Genomic DNA, 20,537 nt, shown 5'->3' with positions numbered 1-20,537 from the left:
GGCCAAGCAGTGGATGAGTGAATTGTTGCTGGGTGGCCCTATCTTCACAAAGTCTTCTACACGACTCTGGGGGCCAGCTCAGGGGGCCAGCTCTGGTCACAGTCCCAGCAGTACCCCTTTCTAGCTGTGTTATCTCTCTGAGCCTTGGTTTCCCCATTTAGAAGAAGGTGATGACATAAATATCACTTATCTAGCAAGAGTCATCAGAGATAAAAATAATGTAACATACTACCTGAATTTTTATCAGTCTACAGTCTGTCTCCCCCAAACACAATGTAAGCTCCAAGAGGGCAGACACTTGATGTACTATATTCACTGCCATCTCCCCACTAACTGAGACGATGCCTAAAGCAGACAGCCCACAGTAAATATTTGTTGAACAAATGACAAGTGTCTACCCGACACACAATAAAGGTATTGCTTTTTTTCATAACTTCAGCCCACAAGTTTTCTCCATCCTTTTGCTCTTTTCCATCTTTCTTTTAGGCCCAGACACTGTTTTCCTTGGGCTCAGGGCTCTGTCTCACCCCAACAATATGAATATGTAGCACAGCTACTAAAAATTAGCATCAGATCTGTTAACTGACTGTGAAACTGGCAGCAAGAGAAACTACTAGGACCAGGAGCCTAAGTCCGCCAACATTATACAGCAGAGAAGCATGCTGAGATGCTTTTTAATTACATCTGGTTTTTGAAAAAATGATTCTTGCAACTACAATTTTATGTCCTCACCAAAAATATCCCAAGTGAGAGAAAGAGATGATGTGGGCCCCATTCTCATCTTTGACCCCAATTGGTTAAGCAGACAAGATGACAAGACCAAGTAGCAGCTGCTTCTGACACTATTCCATAAAATGGATTCTGGTCACTTAAAAGGGACCAATTGAAATTGACAGCATTAAACATTTTTAAAGAACTTTTTAAAACCCAGGTACATGAAAAGTACCTTAAATTGACTCACCAACTAATTATTGCTGAGACCCAAGGGTACATTCTTCTGCAGGAGGGTTCACACATTTCCTCTGATCACTACCAAAGCTCTACAATCCCCTCAGTCTGAATACTCAAAGCCAATATTCTAGCAGATCTAGACAACAGTGTATAGTGTGCTCTTTCGGGGAGAGAAAATACTCCTCTGGGCACTATGTGCCCATCAAGTTCTTGGTGTGAATACACGTTTCCTTCCTAATGTGAACTGTTAATGTTAACTTCCTCCTGCAGGTTATGCATCATCACTCCACCAATGCCAACAGGCCCTTCTCTCCCTTCTAAAAATCAGAATGGTGGTGTGCCTGGCTGGCTCAGTCCTCTTGATCTCAGGGTCATGAGTCCAAGCCCTACATTGAGTGTGGAGCCTACTTAAAAAAGATTCTTTTAGGGGCACCTGGGTGGCTCAGTAGGTTAAGCGGCTGCCCTTGGCTCAGGTCATGATCCCAGGGTCCTGGGATCAAGCGCCACATAGGGCTCCCTGCTCAGCGGGGAGCCTGCTTCTCCCTCTCCCCCCTTCCTCTGCAACTGCACACACTCTCTCTCTTTCTAATCTTTAAAAAATAATCTTTAAAAAGATGGGTTTTTTAAAAATTTTTTACATAAGTAAATAAAATCAGAAATGGCCACATTTTCACATAACCATCTCATTCCATGATGGGTGAATGGGCTTACTATAGGCAAAACATAAAAAAGGATGAAGAGGTGTCCAACGGGGACACCTCCACAAGCATTTCTCCCACTTGGCATTCACTAAAGTTCTCCCCCTCACAAGCCGTTCTAATCATAACATCTCAAGGAAAAAGACTGCTTGATTCACATTTCCCTAGGCCGTAAATCACCAAACCTTTTTGAGAGTGAGGACATCTGAACAAAGTAAAAATGAACAAACCAGAGTAGATGACCACCTCATCTGCCCCAAACTGTCCTTGAGGGGAAAAAAATGTGGATTTTTTTTTTTTTTAAAGATTTTATTTATTTATTTGACAGAGAGAGAGACAGCAAGAGAGGGAACACAAGCAGGGGGAGTGGGAGAGGGAGAAACAGGTTCCCCGCTGAGCAGGGAGCCTGATGCGGGGCTTGATCCTGGTACTCCAGGATCATGACCCAAGCCGAAGGCAGAAGTCCAATGACTGAGCCACCCAGGTGCCCCAAAACTGTGGCACTTTTTTTTTTTTTTAAGATTTTATTTATTTATTTGAGAGAGAGAATGAGATAGAGAGAGCATGAGAGGGGGGAGGGTCAGAGGGAAAAGCAGACTCCCTGCTGAGCAGGGAGCCCGATGCGGGACTCGATCCCGGGACTCCAGGATCATGACCTGAGCCGAAGGCAGTCGCCTAACCAACTGAGCCACCCAGGCGCCCTGTGGCACTTCTTTTGATGAAACTCCACAGAAATGGTATCTGGTCTGTACCTATCATAAGTAAAAGATTAACTAACGTAAAAGTAAAAGGTTCATTCATTCATTAATATTCATCAAACACAAATGTATATGTGCTGTCACACGTTAGCATCCTAAAGCAAAACACCAAAAACGACAATCTAAACATCTACTTCACATAACTGGTGTTCAAAGCGCAACAGGGCTATAATTTTTTTTAACTGGCCCACAGAATAATTAACTGCCGAAACCAACGTGTAAATTCCTCTGGCAGATCTATATACAATACAGAAAAAGTGGTTGGATATTTTTTTTTTTTAACTTTTAGCATTTTTTCCCTTCATCTTGCCTATTGTCTGCTTTTTTCTGGTTGTTCATATCTTTCAATACCCTACACATGACAATTTTATGAGTAAATCAAATCATACACAGAAAGTTCTACTGAGTAGATTATGAAGGTTGCTAGACATTTTTAAATTTTCCATCAATTTTCATTTCTTTTCTCAGAAATGAGTTTTCCCCACTAGGACATCCGTATGTACAGAATTTTCCAGCTCTAATATTAAATGTACTTTATTACTTTTGAAAATTGGTCACTTATACATGATTATTTTTGGTCAGTCCTAATACCTGACTGGCCAGCACAGATAAATATTTACAGAGAAATACTAATACTTTAAAAAACCAGTCTTTGAAGGGCGCCTGGGTGGCTCAGTTGGTTAAGCGACTGCCTTCGGCTCAGGTCATGATCCTGGAGCCCCGGGATCGAGTCCCACGTCGGGCTCCCTGCTCAGTGGGGAGCCTGCCTCTCCCGCTCTCATGCTCTCTCTCTCTCATTCTCTCTCTCAAATAAATAAAATCTTTAAAAAAAATTAAAAAATAAAATAAAAAACCAGTCTTTGAAGGACATTTTTTAATTTAAAATTTTTTAAATGTTAAAACCAACATGAGTTGCAGTTTTTTTTCTTTTTTTAAGTAGGCTCCACACCCAATGTGGGGCTTGAACTCATGACCCTGAGACCAAGAGGTGCACGCTCTTCCGACTGAGCCAGCCCCGGTGCCCCACATGAGTTATAGTTTTTTTTTGTTTGTTTGTTTTGTTTTTTTTTTTAAGATTTTATTTATTTATTTGACAGAGAGAGACACAGTGAGAGAGGGAATACAAGCAGGGGAAATGGGGGAGGGAGAAGCAGGCTTCCCACGGAGCAGGGAGCCCAATGCGGGGCTCGATCCCAGGACCCTGGGATCATGACCTGAGCTGAAGGCAGACGCTTAACGACTGAGCCACCCAGGTGCCCCGAGTTATAGTTTTAAATACAACAATCCATATTTCAGAAAAAAAGGAAGTGTTTATACTGTAAAAGCATGACCAAGATACCTACTATACTGGGTAAAATACAAAAGAGGTCCTACTGAGATTGGAGAGATAAGATGTACAACATGAAAAACATAATACAGAAGTAAATGCCTCTATGTCAAAAACCCTAATTTTTAAAAAAGTGAATCCACTGGATGAAGTGAAATAAGTTATCCAAAGATTTCATATCACGTAGAAGTAGAAAATTGTTAAAAATTTCAAGAAACTCTATTAATGACATGGCATTATAGTCAGACACATACTAACATTTTCTCCATAAGAACATGAACATCTCTCTTTGGTGAGTTTTCACATGGTTTTCTATAATCTTGGGATCTGGTCAAACTCTTCCCAGACATTCATCCACCAGACAGAAAGTCAGAGACAATGCAGGACGGGCTACAGAACTGGCGGGGCCTGGCACCAAATGAAAATGCAGGGCCTCTTGCTCCAAATTTATTAAGAGTTACAAGACAGCAACAGCAGAGCACTGAATCACGCATGCATGAAACCATCTGACTGCAGGTCACATGCCCATAATGCCAGCCCTGGTGACAAGTATAGACACAGTCTAACAAAAGACCCTGACCTGATATGATTCTAGAAGAATGCCTGGCAGGTGGCAGGTGCTCACTATGCTCTGCCTGGAAGTCCTAGGAGCTCAGCTCCCCAAAAGGCCCATAAAAGCAAAGTACTACTTCATCTAGTCAGAAAATTGAACTAATTAAATTACGACACTAGTACACATCTAGAATTTATACCAAACACTGACAGGGAACAAAGAAACATTGTGCACTAAATACATTCCACAATGTTTAATTAGAAAGCTAATTAAGTCAAGGCCCAGCCCTTCTTAATACTAGGCCCCAAAAGATACCTCTCTTCCCAGCCTGACTATTGTCTTCCAAGAACTGGACAAGATGCCAAAGACAGAGCAGCTGGTGAGCAGTTAACACAACGACCTCCAATTCAGAGACTGCCCCTCCCTTCCCAGCACTGCAGGACCAGCAGGCCCTTCAGAAGACAAAGTCAGTCCTCTGGTTTGGGTAGACTGGGTCACTTCGGGTATTATTTTTTAGGTCTGATATGGAAAGTTGCTTCTGGGACTCCTCAGGTCCTGTCTGCACGGCTCCCCCTCTTTCAAACCTCCTGGCTCCACTTTTACCCCCTAGGTTCCTTCAGGCCACCAGATCACTCCCGATTTTAGAAAAAGCGGGGGAGGAGGCCTGACGAGTGATAACTGTACGGCTTAATACTGGGTGAGAAGAGACTTCAGGAAGATTAAGGGATAGAGGAAGAAAATTCCAACCCAACCTTTCACACAAGCCAGGGCCTGTTTGCTACCGTAACCAGTAAGATACGGCCCTCTACACTCCTGGCATTATTATAGGCATACCTCGTTTCATTGCACCCTGCTTTACTGCACTTTGCAGATATTATGTTTTTCAAAATTGAGCATCTGTGGCAACCGTGCTTCGAGCAAGTCTACCGGCGCCATTTTTCCAACAGCATTTGCTCACTTTGTGTCTCTGTGTCACATCTTGGTAATTCCTGCAATATTTCAAACTTGTTCATTATTATCATAAGTGTTATGGTGATCTGTGATCAGGGATTATGACTCACTAAAAGCTCAAATGATGGTTTGCATGTTTTAACAATGAAGTATTTTTAAATTAAGGCATGTACATTTTTATGCTAGATTTATATGCATATAAATATACATACTTTTTAAAAATATATATATACCTTAATGCTATTGCACACTTAACAGACTCCAGTGTGTAGTGTATTTTTTTTTTTTTAAGATTTTTAAAATTTATTCATTTGAGACAGAGAGATACAGAGAGAGAGCATGAGCAGGGGGAGGTGCTGAGGCAGAGGGAGAAGCAGGCTCTCCGTGGAGCCAGGAGCCCGATGCGGGGCTCGATCCCGGGACCCTGGGATCAGGACCTGAGCCGAAGGCAGACGCTCAACCGACTGAGCCACGCAAGTGCCCCCAGTGTAGTGTAAACATAACTCGTATATGCACTGGGAAACCAAAAAAATTTGTTTGACTCACTTTATTCTGATATTTGCTTTATTGTGAATTAAACCTGCAGTATCTCCAAGGTGTGCTGTGCATGCATGGAGTTTTTTTAGATATTGTATGGGCAGCCACTAAAGTTCTAATTTTGTACAATTCCATCTTCCTCCAGAAAAGAGAACTAATATGTCCCAGGAACCTACTCTGCCAGGGCACTGCACTAGACAATTTACATACCACTGCAATTATTCTGAAGAACAATGCCATGAGATAGATATTCATAACTTTTACAAGTTGAAGAAACTGAGGCTCAGAAAGTACTTTGCTCAGGGTCCTCCAATTGGCTGGTTCACTTAAAACTCACGTTTATCTGACTCTGAATTACAATTCTGACAATAAGGTTTCTTTCAAGTGCCTACCTTTACCTAACTAATGCAACTTAATGTACTACCAACAAAAAACAATTATGACACCTGGGTCGCTCAGTCAGTTAAGCATCCAACTCTTGGTTTTGGCTTAGGTCATGATCTCAGGGTTGTGAGATCGGGCCCCAAGCCGAGCTCCCTGCACTGCTTGGGATTCCCTTTCCCTCTCCCTCTGCCTCTCCAGCTTCCAGCTCGTGCTCGCTTTCTCTCTCTCCCTCTCTCTCAAAATAAATAAATAAATCTTAAAGAAAGAAAAAAAAACCCTCCAACACAAGAATTGGGACTCACAAAGAGACGCCTTGTATTCAATTCATGCATTCAACAAGTATTTTCTTTTTAAAGATTTTATTTATTTATTTGAGAGAGAGCATAAGCAGGGGAGGGGCAGAGCGAGAAGCAGACTCCCCGCTGAGCGGGGAGCCCAATGCAGGGCTTAGATCCCAAGGTCCTGAGATCCTGACCTGAGCTGAAGTCAGACACTTAACCTACTGAGCCACCCAGGAGCCCCTCAACAAATATTTATTATGGGCCTCTTTGTGCCAAGCCCTGTGCTAAGAGCTGGATAAGAAACAGTGAATGAGGATAGTCAGAAGTCTGTGTTGCACCAGTCGGTACATCACGCACACAGGCAATTCCAAGGCAGTGTGACTGACATCAGGAGAGGAGAAGCAACTTTAATCAAATACCTTTGCTGTCTTCTCTACTTCTCCCCCAGCAGCTCCTCCTTCAGCTTCCACCAAATCTTAGTAGTTTAGAGTTTGGGGTGACATATCTGGCTGTGCCTGATACATCATAAAACCTTTCAGATCGGCAAATACCTACCCCTATCAGATTTTTCCACCATCTCCTATTTTTCCTCAGTGGTTCTCATAATTTCTACAACCAATTTCAAAAGAATGAATGTTAACTGAGTTTGCCCAGAGTAAGAAATAACTGAAACATTTATCCTCACCACAGTTTTTTTCTCAATGTCAAAACTCCGACCATCTTTAAGGACTGACTCGATCCTCCTGGAGGAAACAGTCAGCATGAAGTGCTCCCTCAACAGCACTCCCTTTACTTAAATATCTAGGGTAGCACCTGAACTCTAGCTGCCTGTGTTCTTGTCTCCCCACTGGAGCATGAGTTCCTGAAGGAAAAGACCAGGCCTTATTCATATTCGAGACAATATCTCTCTATGTGTATCCCTCAGTACCTAGCAGAGAGTAAATATCCTACCGATACTCGTTGAAAGTAAACAAACAGAATTAATAATATTTACCATTTACATATTTGCCACTCTATTTGTTTTTTATTAAAGGTTTTAAAAATTAACTATAATATGATCTAGTGTTCCTCTGATTACAGTTCAAAATGTGTATGTGCCACTCTTCAGGCCCAAAACACCTTGCTAGGAACAATATACAAAATCTACCTCTATGCCTTTACTTCTTACTTCAGGGAAAGAAAGGAGCAGAGCAAACACTGAATAAATATTTACTGAATGAAGAAAGGCATTGATGATTATAATAGAGAATGGTAAAAGTTAAATTTTAAAAGATATGCTCACCAACGATTTTCTCCCCGCTTCTTAAACCTATTCTTCTACCATTTTCAGAGGGCTCCTCGGCCTATCCCTGGAGCCTATGCCTCGCTCCTGAGCTGTCTATTCCCTCCTCCCATTCTCTCTTGAACCAGTTGTGGCCAGCAGTGAAACTGGCCTTGTCAAAGTCGCCAACAACCTCCACATTGCCCAACCCTATTGTCAAGGCCTAGTCCTTCCCTAATTTATTTTACTGACATTAAACAGAGTTGAACACTCCCCTCTGGCATGAAACACTTTCTTCTCCTGGATGGCAGGACTCCATGATCTCTTGACCTTCCTCCTACCTCAGTGGCTGTCCCTTGTCAGTCCTTTTCTGGGTCCTCTTTATCTCCTCCCCAACTTTTAACTGAAGAGGCTCAAGACTCAGTCCTCTCACTTCCTCTCTTCTCTATTTATGCTCATTCCCTATGTAATCTGTCCATTCTCATGATTTTTTTTTTTTTTTTAAGATTTATTTATGTATCTGAGAGAGAGAGCACAAGAACCAGGGGCAGAAGGAGAGGGAGAGAGAATTCCAAGCGGACTCTGCACTGAGCGCAGAGCCCAACACAGGGCTCAATCTCACAACCCTGAGATCATGACCTGAGCCAAAACCAAGTCAGAAGCTTAACTGACTCTGTCACCCAGATGTCCCCATTCTCATGGTTTTAAATATACTGACACATCCTGACTGGTATCCCAACCCCAACCTCCTTCTTGAGCTGCAAACCCAACATATATCAACAAATGACTTAACACCTCCATGTGGATAATTGCTAAGCAATATAGTCATAATATGATTGAAATATAACTTAGTTTCTTCCTCTAATCTTCTTTCAGTATTCCTCATTTCAGTATATGACAACTCCATTTTTCAAGCTGTGTAGGCTAAAACTCTTGATATAACTGCGGTAGAGATTGCTAGTTGCCTCCTCATTATATATTCAGCCACCAAGAAGGCCAAGAAGGTGTCAGCAATGATGTGTGACACTTTCTGATCATGTCCTTAAGGGATAGGAACATGCCCTCCCCTCCCCTTTAGTCCCTAAGTACTGGAATGCAGATGTGCGAGTAGGTGCTGGAGCAGCCATATTGGACTACGAGCTAGATGCCTCACACCGAGGATGATAGGGCACAAAACAAAATGAGTCTGGATCCCTAGGAATCATGAAATTACTGAACCAGCTCCCAACCACCTACTCAGATTTTTACTTGAAAGAAAAATAAGCTTCTACCTTGTTTAAGCTATTATTGTTTTGGATCGCTAGGCTCCAACAAACGAACCAATATCTTAACCAATGCACAGAATTTTGAATCTGGAAGTAATCAACCTAAATAGACTACAGTTGGGGCGCCTGGGTGGCTCAGATGGTTAAGCGTCTGCCTTCAGCTCAGGTCATGATCCCAGCGTCCTGGGATCGAGCCCCGCATTGGGCTCCAGGCTCAGCGGGGAGCCTGCTTCTCCCTCTCCCTCTGCCTCTCTCCCTGCTCATGCTCTCTCTCTCTGTATCTCTGTGTCTCAAATGAATAAATAAAATCTTTAAAAAAATAAATAAATAAATAGACTACAATTACGTGGCAATGGCTTGGGGGTCAGCATGGGCACAGATATTGCAGGACAGAAGGTTGGTAACCCTTGTTAGACCACAACAAAATATATGGTAAAACCCATGACATCTTCAATGACTGCCTGCATGCCAACATGGCCTAGGGGAACTGGTTGAACAATTCAGAATTTGGGTGCTTACTGGCTTCTTGCCACTTTTTAAGCAAGAAGTCCCATGAAAAGGAGACAGATTCAAGCTACAACCTGCCAATTTGCATGCAGAGATAAAAGGGAATATAGGTCTGCCTAAGACATGTCCACAGCCTACAGTCTAAACCTCCTCAGAATCTGGTAATTCGGAGGCTAAATAGGGTTGATAAAGCCAACTCCTTCAATATCCAGCAGGAAAGAAGCTGGAGAAACTGTTCATCGCCCAGAAGGGGATATTCTCCAATGACATATTCCCAGAGGAAAACAGATACTGAAAAACCACCACAAAGGGCAAGGGACAAGGGAGTTCCTCCAAGAGAGCAGACCAAGGGCTGCTAAATGAGCAGTCAGGAACTCCTGCCAAGGCAGGAAGTCCCCACAACAGGGCCTGGCAGGAGCTAATAATGGCTAAGGACCAGTGAGGGGTCTGTACTCCCCATTTTTCCCTTTCCCAAACTAGAGTTCTATTTCCATTATTCTGTCCTACTCAATCACAGTACATAAGGTGGGGACACACGCGCATGACATCTTGTATCTCAATCTAAAGGTTCCTAGACTGTATATCAATCAGCCAGAGATTCTGGGCTCTGAAATTGACTGAAGGCTGTCTCTTTTGGAAAGGTGCACAGTGTGTTCTAGATTTGGGAAGAAGGGTCTGGAAAGAAAGGCCTAGACTGTCCTCCCCCTCTAACAAAAGAGAATTTTTAGGTGAACATTTGGCTACCCAGTAGAACCCATACTTCTCAGCTTCTCAGCAAGAAGCTGTGGCCACGTGCCTTAGGTTCTGCCTATATTTTTCATTAGCCAATGGGAGGTGAGCAGAGGTGATCACGAGGCTTCCAAGTTGTGCCATTGGACAGAAGGAGTATGATTTCTCCTTCCCCTCTCCTCTCTTCCCTCCTGCTAGAATGCAGACATGTACAGACCAAAAGATGGAAGCCATGTGTCAGGCAAGTTGGTACAATGCGACAGAAGGCACCTGGGCCCCTAATGAACACAGAGCGGCCTCAGCACCCCAGCCTCCTATTTGGAGAGAAATAAACCTCGATCTGGCGTAAGCAGCTGTAACTGCAGGTCTCTGTTACAAAGGTCCGCCCAGTGATATCCCGACTCACACGGCTATTCTCGACTCCACCCTTTCACACGCCACGTCCATCCCATTACCCGGTGCTAGGGTCTCCCGCCCCTATCTGACCAATCACTATCTGACCCTTCGTTACTTCTTCACACTAACCCTGTCCTGGGACTCCTGTGACGGCCTCCTTTCTGCTTTCACTTTCCCCTTTTGTCTGTGCACTTCACAGCATATAATTCTTTTAAAACATAAATAAGAATGGGGCACCTGGCTAGCCCCATCGGTGGAGCATGAGACTCTTGATCTTGGGGTCGTGAGTTCGAGCCCCGCATTGGACATAGGGATTAGTTTTAAAAATTTAAATAAATAAAGTAAAAAAAACATAAATCAGAATTTAAGCCCCATGAAGGCAGGGTTTCTGCCTGTACTTTTCATTAGTATATCCTCATGGTCTAGAACAAGACTGGACATATATTTCACCAAATTTAAGATGTCAGTGATTATAAGCTGCACTATTATTTTTTGCACTGCCAAGGAAAAAAATACTGCCCATTAAACCACAACAAAATGGCTGAACAACAGACCAGGACAGAGTTGTAAACAGTTACACCAGCCTCCCGTTGCTTTGAGATTTCTTTCTGAGGAACATGAAGTGTCTGTGACCTTTAGCTGCATTGCCTAGGTATGAAAGGCAATCCTTCTAACTATATGTTCAATTGCAAAATGTGGCACAGCTTCATAAACTTACAGGCTGCTGCTTTTCTAAAGCTCCCTGATGCACTTTGTTGGTGCTTTGCAATAAAATACGGAATCGTGGTCATTCCTCCAACAACAAACATTTTCTTTACTAATATCATACTGACACCCCACTGCTCTTGCCATTCCTCTCTGCATACAAAGTAACATTTGCTTTTAATTACTGCTGATCAAAGCGTGATTTGGGGGAAGGCATTTAAAATGGCAACTAAATTTAACACCCATGGCACTCAATTGAAGGGGCAATAAAATATAAACAGGTAAAACCAGGTGTGCACATAAACAGGAAGTGACAAGTGTGTCAGACCTGCCACCTGGCCAATAGTGATGATACCATTATAAAAAGCATCCCAATGTAATAGATGTTAAAATGTGAAGGAAAAAAAGGGGTGGGGAAGGGCATCTCACAACTGACTGAACCCCAGTTATAAGAACTCAAATTTCTGCTGACAGAATGACTGACTTCTGCTCCTGTGCCCTTGCTCAGCAGGCTCCAACCACATTGTCCTCCTTGCTGTTCCTGGAGCCGACCAAGGACACGCCCCTGTTTCCTGCTGTTCCTTGTACCTGGGAACACTTTTCCCCCAGATGGCTCCCTATTATCCCTAAAATTTCTATTCATAAGCCACCTCCTGGAGCACCTGGATGGCTCAGTCGGTTAAGCATCTGACTCTTGATTTCGGCTCAGGTTGTGATCTCATCCTGGGATGGAGCCCCGTGTTGGGTTCCACACTCAGCATGGAGTCTGCTAGGGATTCTCTCTCTCCCTCTGCCCCTCCCCCTGCTAGAGCTCCCTCTCTCTCTAATATATAAATAAAATCTTTAAAAAAAAAAAAAAGCCACCTCCAAAACTGTACACACTCCATGTCCCCATTACTCTCCCACCCCTTTTGCTGATTTGGTTTTTCTTGGTAGTCTTATCACCACATGACATTCTAAGGGTACATGTTTGTTTATCATGTTTCCTCCCACTGGAATGAAGCTCCATGCAAGCAGCCTCCTGTGGTATCTAACCCACAGCAAGTAAACAGTAAATACAGTTCAATGAGCTGCCTATGGGAGGACACGTCCACCTAGACGTACCCTAAGCACTTAGTGAGCAAATACACTCTGCACCAAGCAAAGGCCTGGGGACCCAAGGGCCTCTCGTCACAAGTCTTTCTGACTTCTTGCCCTACAAGAATAGGGGGCTATTTGCTGAGCTCCACTCTTAGCAATAACTAGGGCTTCCACTGCCCATCTCAAAAGGAACAATTAAAATGCTATAAACATCACAAACTTGCTTAGATTATTTCTGTTTTCAGGTAGTTTAGTAAAGGGATTAAGAACTCTGGAATCAGAGGTGTCTGAGTGGCTCAGTCGATTAAGCATCTGCCTTCAGCTCAGGTCATGATCTCAGGGTCCTAGGACAGAGCCCCACATCGGGCTCCTTGCTCAGCAGAGAATCTGCTCCTCCCTCTCCCTCTGTGATCCCTCTTGCTCTTGCTCTCTTTCAAATAAATAAATAAAATCTTAAAAAAAAAGATTTTATTTATTTATTTGACAGAGAGACACACAGCGAGAGAGGGAACATAAGCCGGGGGAGTGGGAGAGGGAGAAGCAGGCTTCCCGCGGATCCGTGGATCAAGGAGCCCGATATGGGGCTCGATCCCAGGCCCTGGGACCATGACCTGAGCCAAAGGCAGACGCTTAAAGACTGAGCCACCCAGGCGCCCACAAATAAATAAATAAAATCTTAAAAAAAAAAAGAGGGCGCCTGGGTGGCTCAGTTGGTTAAGCGACTGCCTTCGGCTCAGGTCATGATCCTGGAGTCCCAGGATCGAGTCCCGCATCGGGCTCCCTGCTCGGCAGGGAGTCTGCTTCTCCCTCTGACCCTCCCCCCTCTCATGCTCTCTCTCTCTCATTCTTGCTCTCAAATAAATAAATAAAATCTTAAAAAAAAAAAACTCTGAAATCAAACTCTGGATTAGAATCCAGACTCTGCCACTTCCTAGTTGTGTGTCTTTTAGCAAGTTAGTTAATTTCTACCAGCCTCAACTTTCTTATCTGTAAAATGGGGTGATATTACCAACCTTGCTGAGCAAGTTAAATGCTTAGCACATATTAAATGCTCAATAAATGTTAGCTGATATCATAATCGTTCTCTGTCTCTTGACTAAGATGAACAGAAAGGGTGAAGAACGAAGTGGGAGGCTACATCCCACTTCCCTACCAGGCTTGAGAAAGAATCCTAGTTATAGTGTGGCAGCAATTACCTACTGGGAAAAGAGTGAGCTTAGGTTCTGAGGCCTGTTACAAAGAAAGAAAAGGTCAAAGAGATGGAGAGGTCGGAGTAGAAAGGCCAGAGGTGGGGGTGTCTATGTTGGCTCATCTTTCAATGATCCAAAAATCTGCTTGTTCCTTGTCTGGAATTCCTCATCCTCCTTCTCTCAAGTTAGAAACCAAGGAATCATCTTTTTCTCTCCTCTCCCACCCCCGCCTCCTTTACATCAATCTGATCGTTAGAAGTGGGTTAACTTAGATCCTCAATATTTCTGGTGTCTGCCCTCCTCCATCCCCACCGCCAATGCCTTCCTTCGACTCCACTGCCTCACTGCTAGAGAGCAACACGAGCCTCCTAATCTGTCTCCCGGCCTGCAGCCACCATCTTCCAACCCACTTTTACACCTTGCCAGTCATCTTTCTAACCCCTTCACATTCCTCAAAGGCTTCTTACAGTCTTAACTGACAAAGTTCAAACTCCTAAGTACTTCTGAGACCCTCCAAGATCTGGTGCCTGTCTACCTGCAGCCACTCCCCTAGCAAAATCCTGCCTCTGGGCCCTCATTCTTGCTTTTTCCTGGGCTCCCCAGTCTCACAGCCACTTCCAAGAGCCTGTCGCCTGGCAACTACTGCTCAGCATTCAGCATCACTTTTTCTTGAAAGTCTTCACTACAGCACTGCCCCACCAGGGGTCCCTTCTTGTTTTTCTTAATGTCTTGTGCATCCCTCCACAACAGCTCTTAGCCCTGGATTGAAATTGTTGGACCTCCTACCTGTATCTATCTCTACCCCCACCCCCCCAGTTAAATTACAATTTCTTTAAGAAAAAGGACTTTCTCCTAACCTAACTAACACATAGCTGGAGAGACCTAGCATCTTTAAAAAAAAAAAAATGTTTGTGGAGTGAACAATTTTGGAGAGGCCTGATGAAGGGTTAGTACCAAAAAGACTATAAACTCGATCATATCATGAATGCATTCATGAGAAACAACACTCCTACAGAAAAGCTATGTAGATCAAGTATGTTAGTAGGATATGCATATGGAAGTTGCAGTGAATTTACTGTCAGGTGTTAAGCAGTAAAATGTAGTAAAAAGAGTTTTCAGATCAGGCACCTCGGGTTTGAATTCCAACTCTGCCACTTCTAAGCCAGATCACTATGGACAAGTCAGTTAACCTAAATCTCAGTTGCCTCATCTATAAAACAAGGAAAATTTAAGGACCTTCTTGATCGCACTGTTGCATTTAATGAGACAATGGTTGCAAAGTGCCTGGCACGGAGCTGGTTTCTAAGGCTGTTAATAAATGTCGGTCCCTTTCCACTTAGAGAACACTGCTAAAAAGTGCAAGGTCACATATTCTGCATTTGAGAAGGAAGACTTACCACTCTTCTAAAACCTTGACCACACCCTAACTATCCCAGCCAGCCATCTTGAAGATGAACTAGGTCATAAAGAAGATTAAGCCAAAAAAAAAAAAGAAAGAAAAAGGAAAAAAGAAAGAAGAGGAAAAAGCAAATCATTTCAATGCAATTTCATCACCACAGTTGAAAAACAGTTTAAAATACCTGTCCTGCCCTACTCATAGCATCATTTTGGTATAGGAAGAACAACACATGAGCAGGCTACAGACTGAATGTAATGTACATAATGAAGCCTTGGAATGTAGGTTCCTGAAGAGAATGTACTTAGTCATGGATCTGCTCCATAGAGCAATGTACTCACTGTAATGTGCCACATAAATAACAAACAATAAGGCACTTAAAGAACTACTCTAGGGGCACCTGGGTGGCTCAGTCATTAAGCGTCTGCCTTCGGCTCAGATCATGATCCCAGGGTCCTGGGATCGAGCCCCGCCTTGGGCTCCCTGCTCAGCGGGAAGCCCGCTTCTCCCTCTCCCACTCCCCCTGCTTGTGTTCCCTCTCTCGCTGTGTCTCTCTCTGTCAAATAAATAAATAAAATCTTTAAAAAAAAAAAAAAAAAAGAACTACTCTACACAAGAGAAGAAAAGTGTAAGAATTTCAGGTGATCTATGAGAGGGACCCATAATCTAAAATCTTCTAAAGCTACCAGTCTGGTTATAGCAACCTCTATTTTGTAGGGACTGTATTCTCAGACATTTTCATTTTGTTCGAATATAAAACTCTGCCTTACCTAATTGCCTAATTTAGATGGAAAGATCACTGTCTTGCCTGTTTTCACACTGAGATGTTATGTTTGAATTTTCAGCAAGAAAAATGTCTTATTTTCTAACCAAATGAATACCACCTACCATATCTGTGACACAGTTTCCACCAAGCAAGTAACAATACAAAGGCAAAAGCTCTGGAAATGGCTTTGTTGAGAACTGTTCACTTACTCCCAGAATTAAGGAAATGGATTAAAACAAAACAAAACAACCCATTAATTTGTTCTAGGTTCTGCTGAGACCGAATTACCAGTTACTGAACTGTTCCTCTTCGTTCAGGTCACCTAATTGTCGAACGTAATTTTATGTTGGTCTAACATTAGTGAATTTAATTTTTCACATTTATTTCAATATTCGGTTGACCTTGAAAAATGTTTTTCTGATCTCCTCCACAACGATTACATTTGTTCCTATACGGTCACAAAAAAGTTACAACTTCCTCAAAGACTGGTTAAAGTGCAGTGTAGATTATGCAGTATCTTCCAATGGTCTCTATGCTTTATTTGACAATTTCTCAGTGAAACACCAAGTATGTAAAAACTCTAAACCAGCAGCAACTTAGAGAACGTTAAGAAAAAAAGTAATTTCTGGAAACAAAGGACTACTAAAAAACATCAACTCTTTGCCTTAATTTACCCATTAGAGTTACTGTTAAGAAAGGGAGAGCAGATTTTTAAAAATTACCTAAAACAAAGTGCCTTTAAGGGCATCATCTCTTGAGAGTTCCTACCGGAATGAAAGAAACCATTCAATATTCTTCTAATTTTAGTTAGATTACATTCCTGATGTATTTGAAAAAAAAAAAGTACCCCAGAATGAGCAATCCTGACTCTCCAAATAGCCAAGCATCACAACCCACAAAAATTATTTGTTTCCCTTCCCACCTGACATCTGAACTCACCACTTGCAAGCCCCATCCCTGGAGAATTTTAGTCCCTAAGTAAATATACTGACTACTCTAGCTGAAACGGAAGCATGTACTTAGCCAACCTGATGGATGACTACTTTCATAGCACTGTAGGGAAGTTTTATATGAACTAGTGAAAGAAATGAGGAGGTAGATTGATGAGAGGGAGGCCAGCAGGGGTCCTGAAAGGGTAGCTCCTCATTTGTAAAAAGGAAGGGAAAAGTGAGTAGAATCACAGAAAATTCCTTGTACCCTAATTGCCACTGTTTTTATGACAACCTTATTAAATAATCTTTAAAACATCAAGAAAGAGATCTGTAAAACTCCTTTCAGAAATAATAACGGGGAGTTTACAAAGTCATTTGCTACCATTTGCTTCCTGTTCAGTGTCTGCTACAGCAAAAGACAAGTTGAAAGGGCCTAAAACTAGAAAAAGGATGAATGAGAGAAGTATGCCAGGGGTCATTAGTACTTGTTACATTACAGAATTTAACTGGAATTCACTAGGCTTTTGAGAAGATACATATTTTGTTGAATATCAAAGAATCTGTCTGTAGGCCACCCCCAAACACAAACGCATGTTTAATCAACTTACTCGAGGCAACAGCCACACATACTTGGGATTTCAAATACTGCCTTTTAAAAAACATACACCCATACATTCTAATTCCACCCAAAATTATTCTTTAAATCTCTGCAGTAAGGCGCGCGTGCACGCACACACACACACACACACATTTAACTTGATGTAAATCTAGCCCTTCTTGCTTAAACACCCCGAGGAAAAGAATGAACGCCTCAGTAGGCTTTCCTCTTCTTCAGACCCTAAAAGACTCGAAAAGAAGCCAATGGAGTTCAGAACGAAGAAAGAAGGCAAGTAATACAGGAGAATACAACTGGAGACCCTCTCAGGGACTCATTTTATTCTTGGAAAATGTCATCTCCATTCCTTCCCCAAACCCAAAGGCCAGGCACCACTGGCGCAATACCATCCCTGTCCAAAGCGCCAAAGAGTTGCCAACTAATCTCCCAAGGTGTCCCCCAACCTCCTCACCTCGTCAGCGCTCAGCTCCTCCATCGCTTTCCTCTTAATGGTGAAAGGCGTTAGGGAGAGATCCTTCTGTTCTTGAGACCAGGGCGGGAGGAGAATGGAAGGTGTCTATCGGGCTGTCTGGTCCCCCGAATGGGGGAGGTTTCAGAATTGCATAGTCAGAGGTTAAAAAATAAGAACACGAGAGGCACTGAACCGCCTTGGCGTCGGTCACTCCAATCGCCCCAGAGACTCCTACAGCTGCTTGTGCCCCGAGCAGCCTCCTTTGGCCGCCACTGCTGCTGCTCTACAGGGTTATCTTAAGGCGCCACTATTGCCCTCTGCTTCCCAGGTTACCCAGACCAGGGACTCGGGTCTCCAGCTCGTCTCGTGCCCCGAGCCTGCTGCGTCTTCGTGGTAGTGGCGCGGCAGGTGCGCTTCCTCCAGCAGATCCTGCTCTCTTTCCTACCCTTTGCCCCAGGCGGGAACTGTTCGACTGCAGAGTGGATGCCCCGAGGCAAGGAGACCCCAGAGCCGCCGAGGCAGAGCCCAGCACTGAAGAGGGAAGCCCCTCCCCTCCCAAAGCAGGCCGGCCACGCCCCGCCTCCACGCCGGAGCCCGGGCAGGGGGGAGGGGGAGGACGGGACTCGCGGTGCTCCGGATGTAAGAGTAAATCCTCCTACCCCTCCACCCCTACTCTTACCCCCTCGCCCCACCAAGTATTATTCATCAAAACAACAGGGCGGCCATCTTTGAAAAGGATCACGTGACCCCGCCAGAGAGGCGGGGCTCCTGGCCCCAGGACGAGGTAGCCAATGGGCCGCGGGCGTCGCGCCGCCGATTTCCTCTCGCCTGCGTCTCCTCCCCCCACGCCCCACCCCCTCCCCCGCAGCAGCGCCGGGCGGGGGAGGGGCGAGCGGGGCTGCGGGCGGACGGCGCGCGGGGGGCGGGGCGGCGCGGTGCCATGGCGACGGCCCGGGGGTGGCGGGCGCGGCAGGCGCGTCCAGGTAGGCTCCGGGGAGAGCCTGGAGGGGCGGGAAGCTGGGCGAGGAGGGTATGCGGGCCTGCGCTGCGATCGCGCAGCGCCTGCGTTGTTTCCAGGCGCTTGCTTTTTAGCGACTCCGCGATGCAGACCAAGTAAAGGAAAAGAGAAGACCTTTCTGGGGCCAACGTTCTCTAACGCGTTGACCGCTCACATTCTGAAAAACCCTTGGACACTTCACCTCCGCAGAGAAAGCCCATCTGGAAGAAAACTAAGACAAGTACGACTTCATTTTATTTGACTTTAGCCTTTTAGAGAGTTCTTGCTTTGGCTTTTTTTTTTTTTTTTAAACGTGTTCCAGAGTGATGGTAAAATTTGAAGGTATAAATGATTGGGAGACCTAGAAAATGTTGAAGTGTCTGCACATATACAAGAAAGGCTTTTGGAGTCAATGATAAGAAGCCATCTTCACCTGCTTAAGAATACAGTTTTTTAAAATTGAGATATAATTGACGTATAACGTCCTATTCGTTTTAGATACACAGCATAAAGATTCGTGGGGTTTGGGTTTTTTTTTTTTTAAGTTTTTATTTAAATTCCAGTTAGTAAAAAAATAAATACATGAATTCCAATTGCTTAATATACAGTGTAATATTAGTTTCGGGTGTACAATACAGTGATTCAACACTTCCATGTAACACCCGGTGCTCATCACAGCAAGTGCACTCCTTCATCCCCATCACCTATTTCACCCTTTACCCCCTCCCTTCACCTACCTCTCCTCTGATAACCATCCAGTTGTTTTCCATAGTGAAGAGTCTGGTTCTAGGTTTGCCTTTTTTTTTTTTTTTAACATTGGCTCATCTGTTTTGTTTCTTAAATTCAACATGAGTGAAATTATATGGTATTTGTTTCTCTGACCCACTTATTTCGCTTAACATAATACTGTCTAGCTCCATCCATGTTATTGCAAATGGCAAGACCATTCTTTTTTATGGCTTTTTTATGGCTGAGTACTAGTCCGTTGTGTGTGTGCATGCCACCTCTTTATCCATTCATCAGTGGATGGACACTTGAGCTGTTTCCATAATTTGGCCATTGTAGATAATGCTGCTATAAACATCATGTATCCCTTTGAATTAGTATTTTTGTATTCTTTGGGTAAATACCTAGTAGTGCAATTGCTGGATCATATGGTAGTTCTATTTTTAACATTTTGTGGAACCTCCATGCTATTTTCCAGTGGCTGCACCAGCTTGCATTCCCACCAACAGTGCAAGAGGGTTCCCCTCTCTCCACATCCTCACTCACACCTGTTGTTTCTTTGTGTTGTAGATTTTAGCCATTCTGACAGGTGTGAGATGATATCTCATTGTAGTTTATTATTTTTTTCTTTAAGACTTTATTTATTTATTTGACAGAGAGACACACAGCGAGAGAAGGAACACAAGCAGGGGGAAGGGGAGAGGGAGAAGCAGGCTTCCCGCGGAGCAGGGAGCCTGACTCGGGGCTCAATCCCAGGACCCTGGGATCATGACCCGAGCCGAAGGCAGATGTTTAACGACTGAGCCACCCAGGTACCCCTTGTTGTAGTTTCGATTTGCATTACAAAGTAATGATTTGATATGTGTGTATATATATAATGCAAAATGATTACCAAAATTGTTTAGTTAACATCTTGTATATATATAGCAAATCTATAATACAGTATTGTTGACTGTGGTCCCCATGCTGTACATTACATCCCCAGGACTTATAACTGGAGGTTTGTACCTTTTTTTTTTTTAAGATTTTATTTATTTATTTGAGAGAGAGAGAACGAGAGAAAGCACATGAGAGGGGTTA

At 43.7% G+C, this 20,537-nt stretch overlaps 1 protein-coding gene across 1 annotated transcript in view; it reads right to left on the bottom strand.

Moving 5' to 3' along the window:
- Positions 1-18,452, bottom strand: part of UBE4B (ubiquitination factor E4B) — a 124,417-nt gene extending 105,965 nt beyond the window's left edge. Inside the window, exon 1 of the mRNA XM_044914381.1 lies at positions 17,735-18,452. Within this exon, the coding sequence (XP_044770316.1) occupies positions 17,735-17,758 (24 nt within the window). The 5' untranslated portion in view covers positions 17,759-18,452. The remainder of the gene's footprint in view (positions 1-17,734) is intronic.
- Between the last annotated feature and the right edge of the window lie 2,085 nt (positions 18,453-20,537).

Source organism: Neomonachus schauinslandi, chromosome 4, assembly GCF_002201575.2.
Source record: "Neomonachus schauinslandi chromosome 4, ASM220157v2, whole genome shotgun sequence".
Taxonomy (NCBI): Eukaryota; Metazoa; Chordata; class Mammalia; order Carnivora; family Phocidae; genus Neomonachus; species Neomonachus schauinslandi.
Note: the sequence above shows the minus strand (reverse complement) of the source record. Positions and strands in the feature narration are given on the sequence as shown.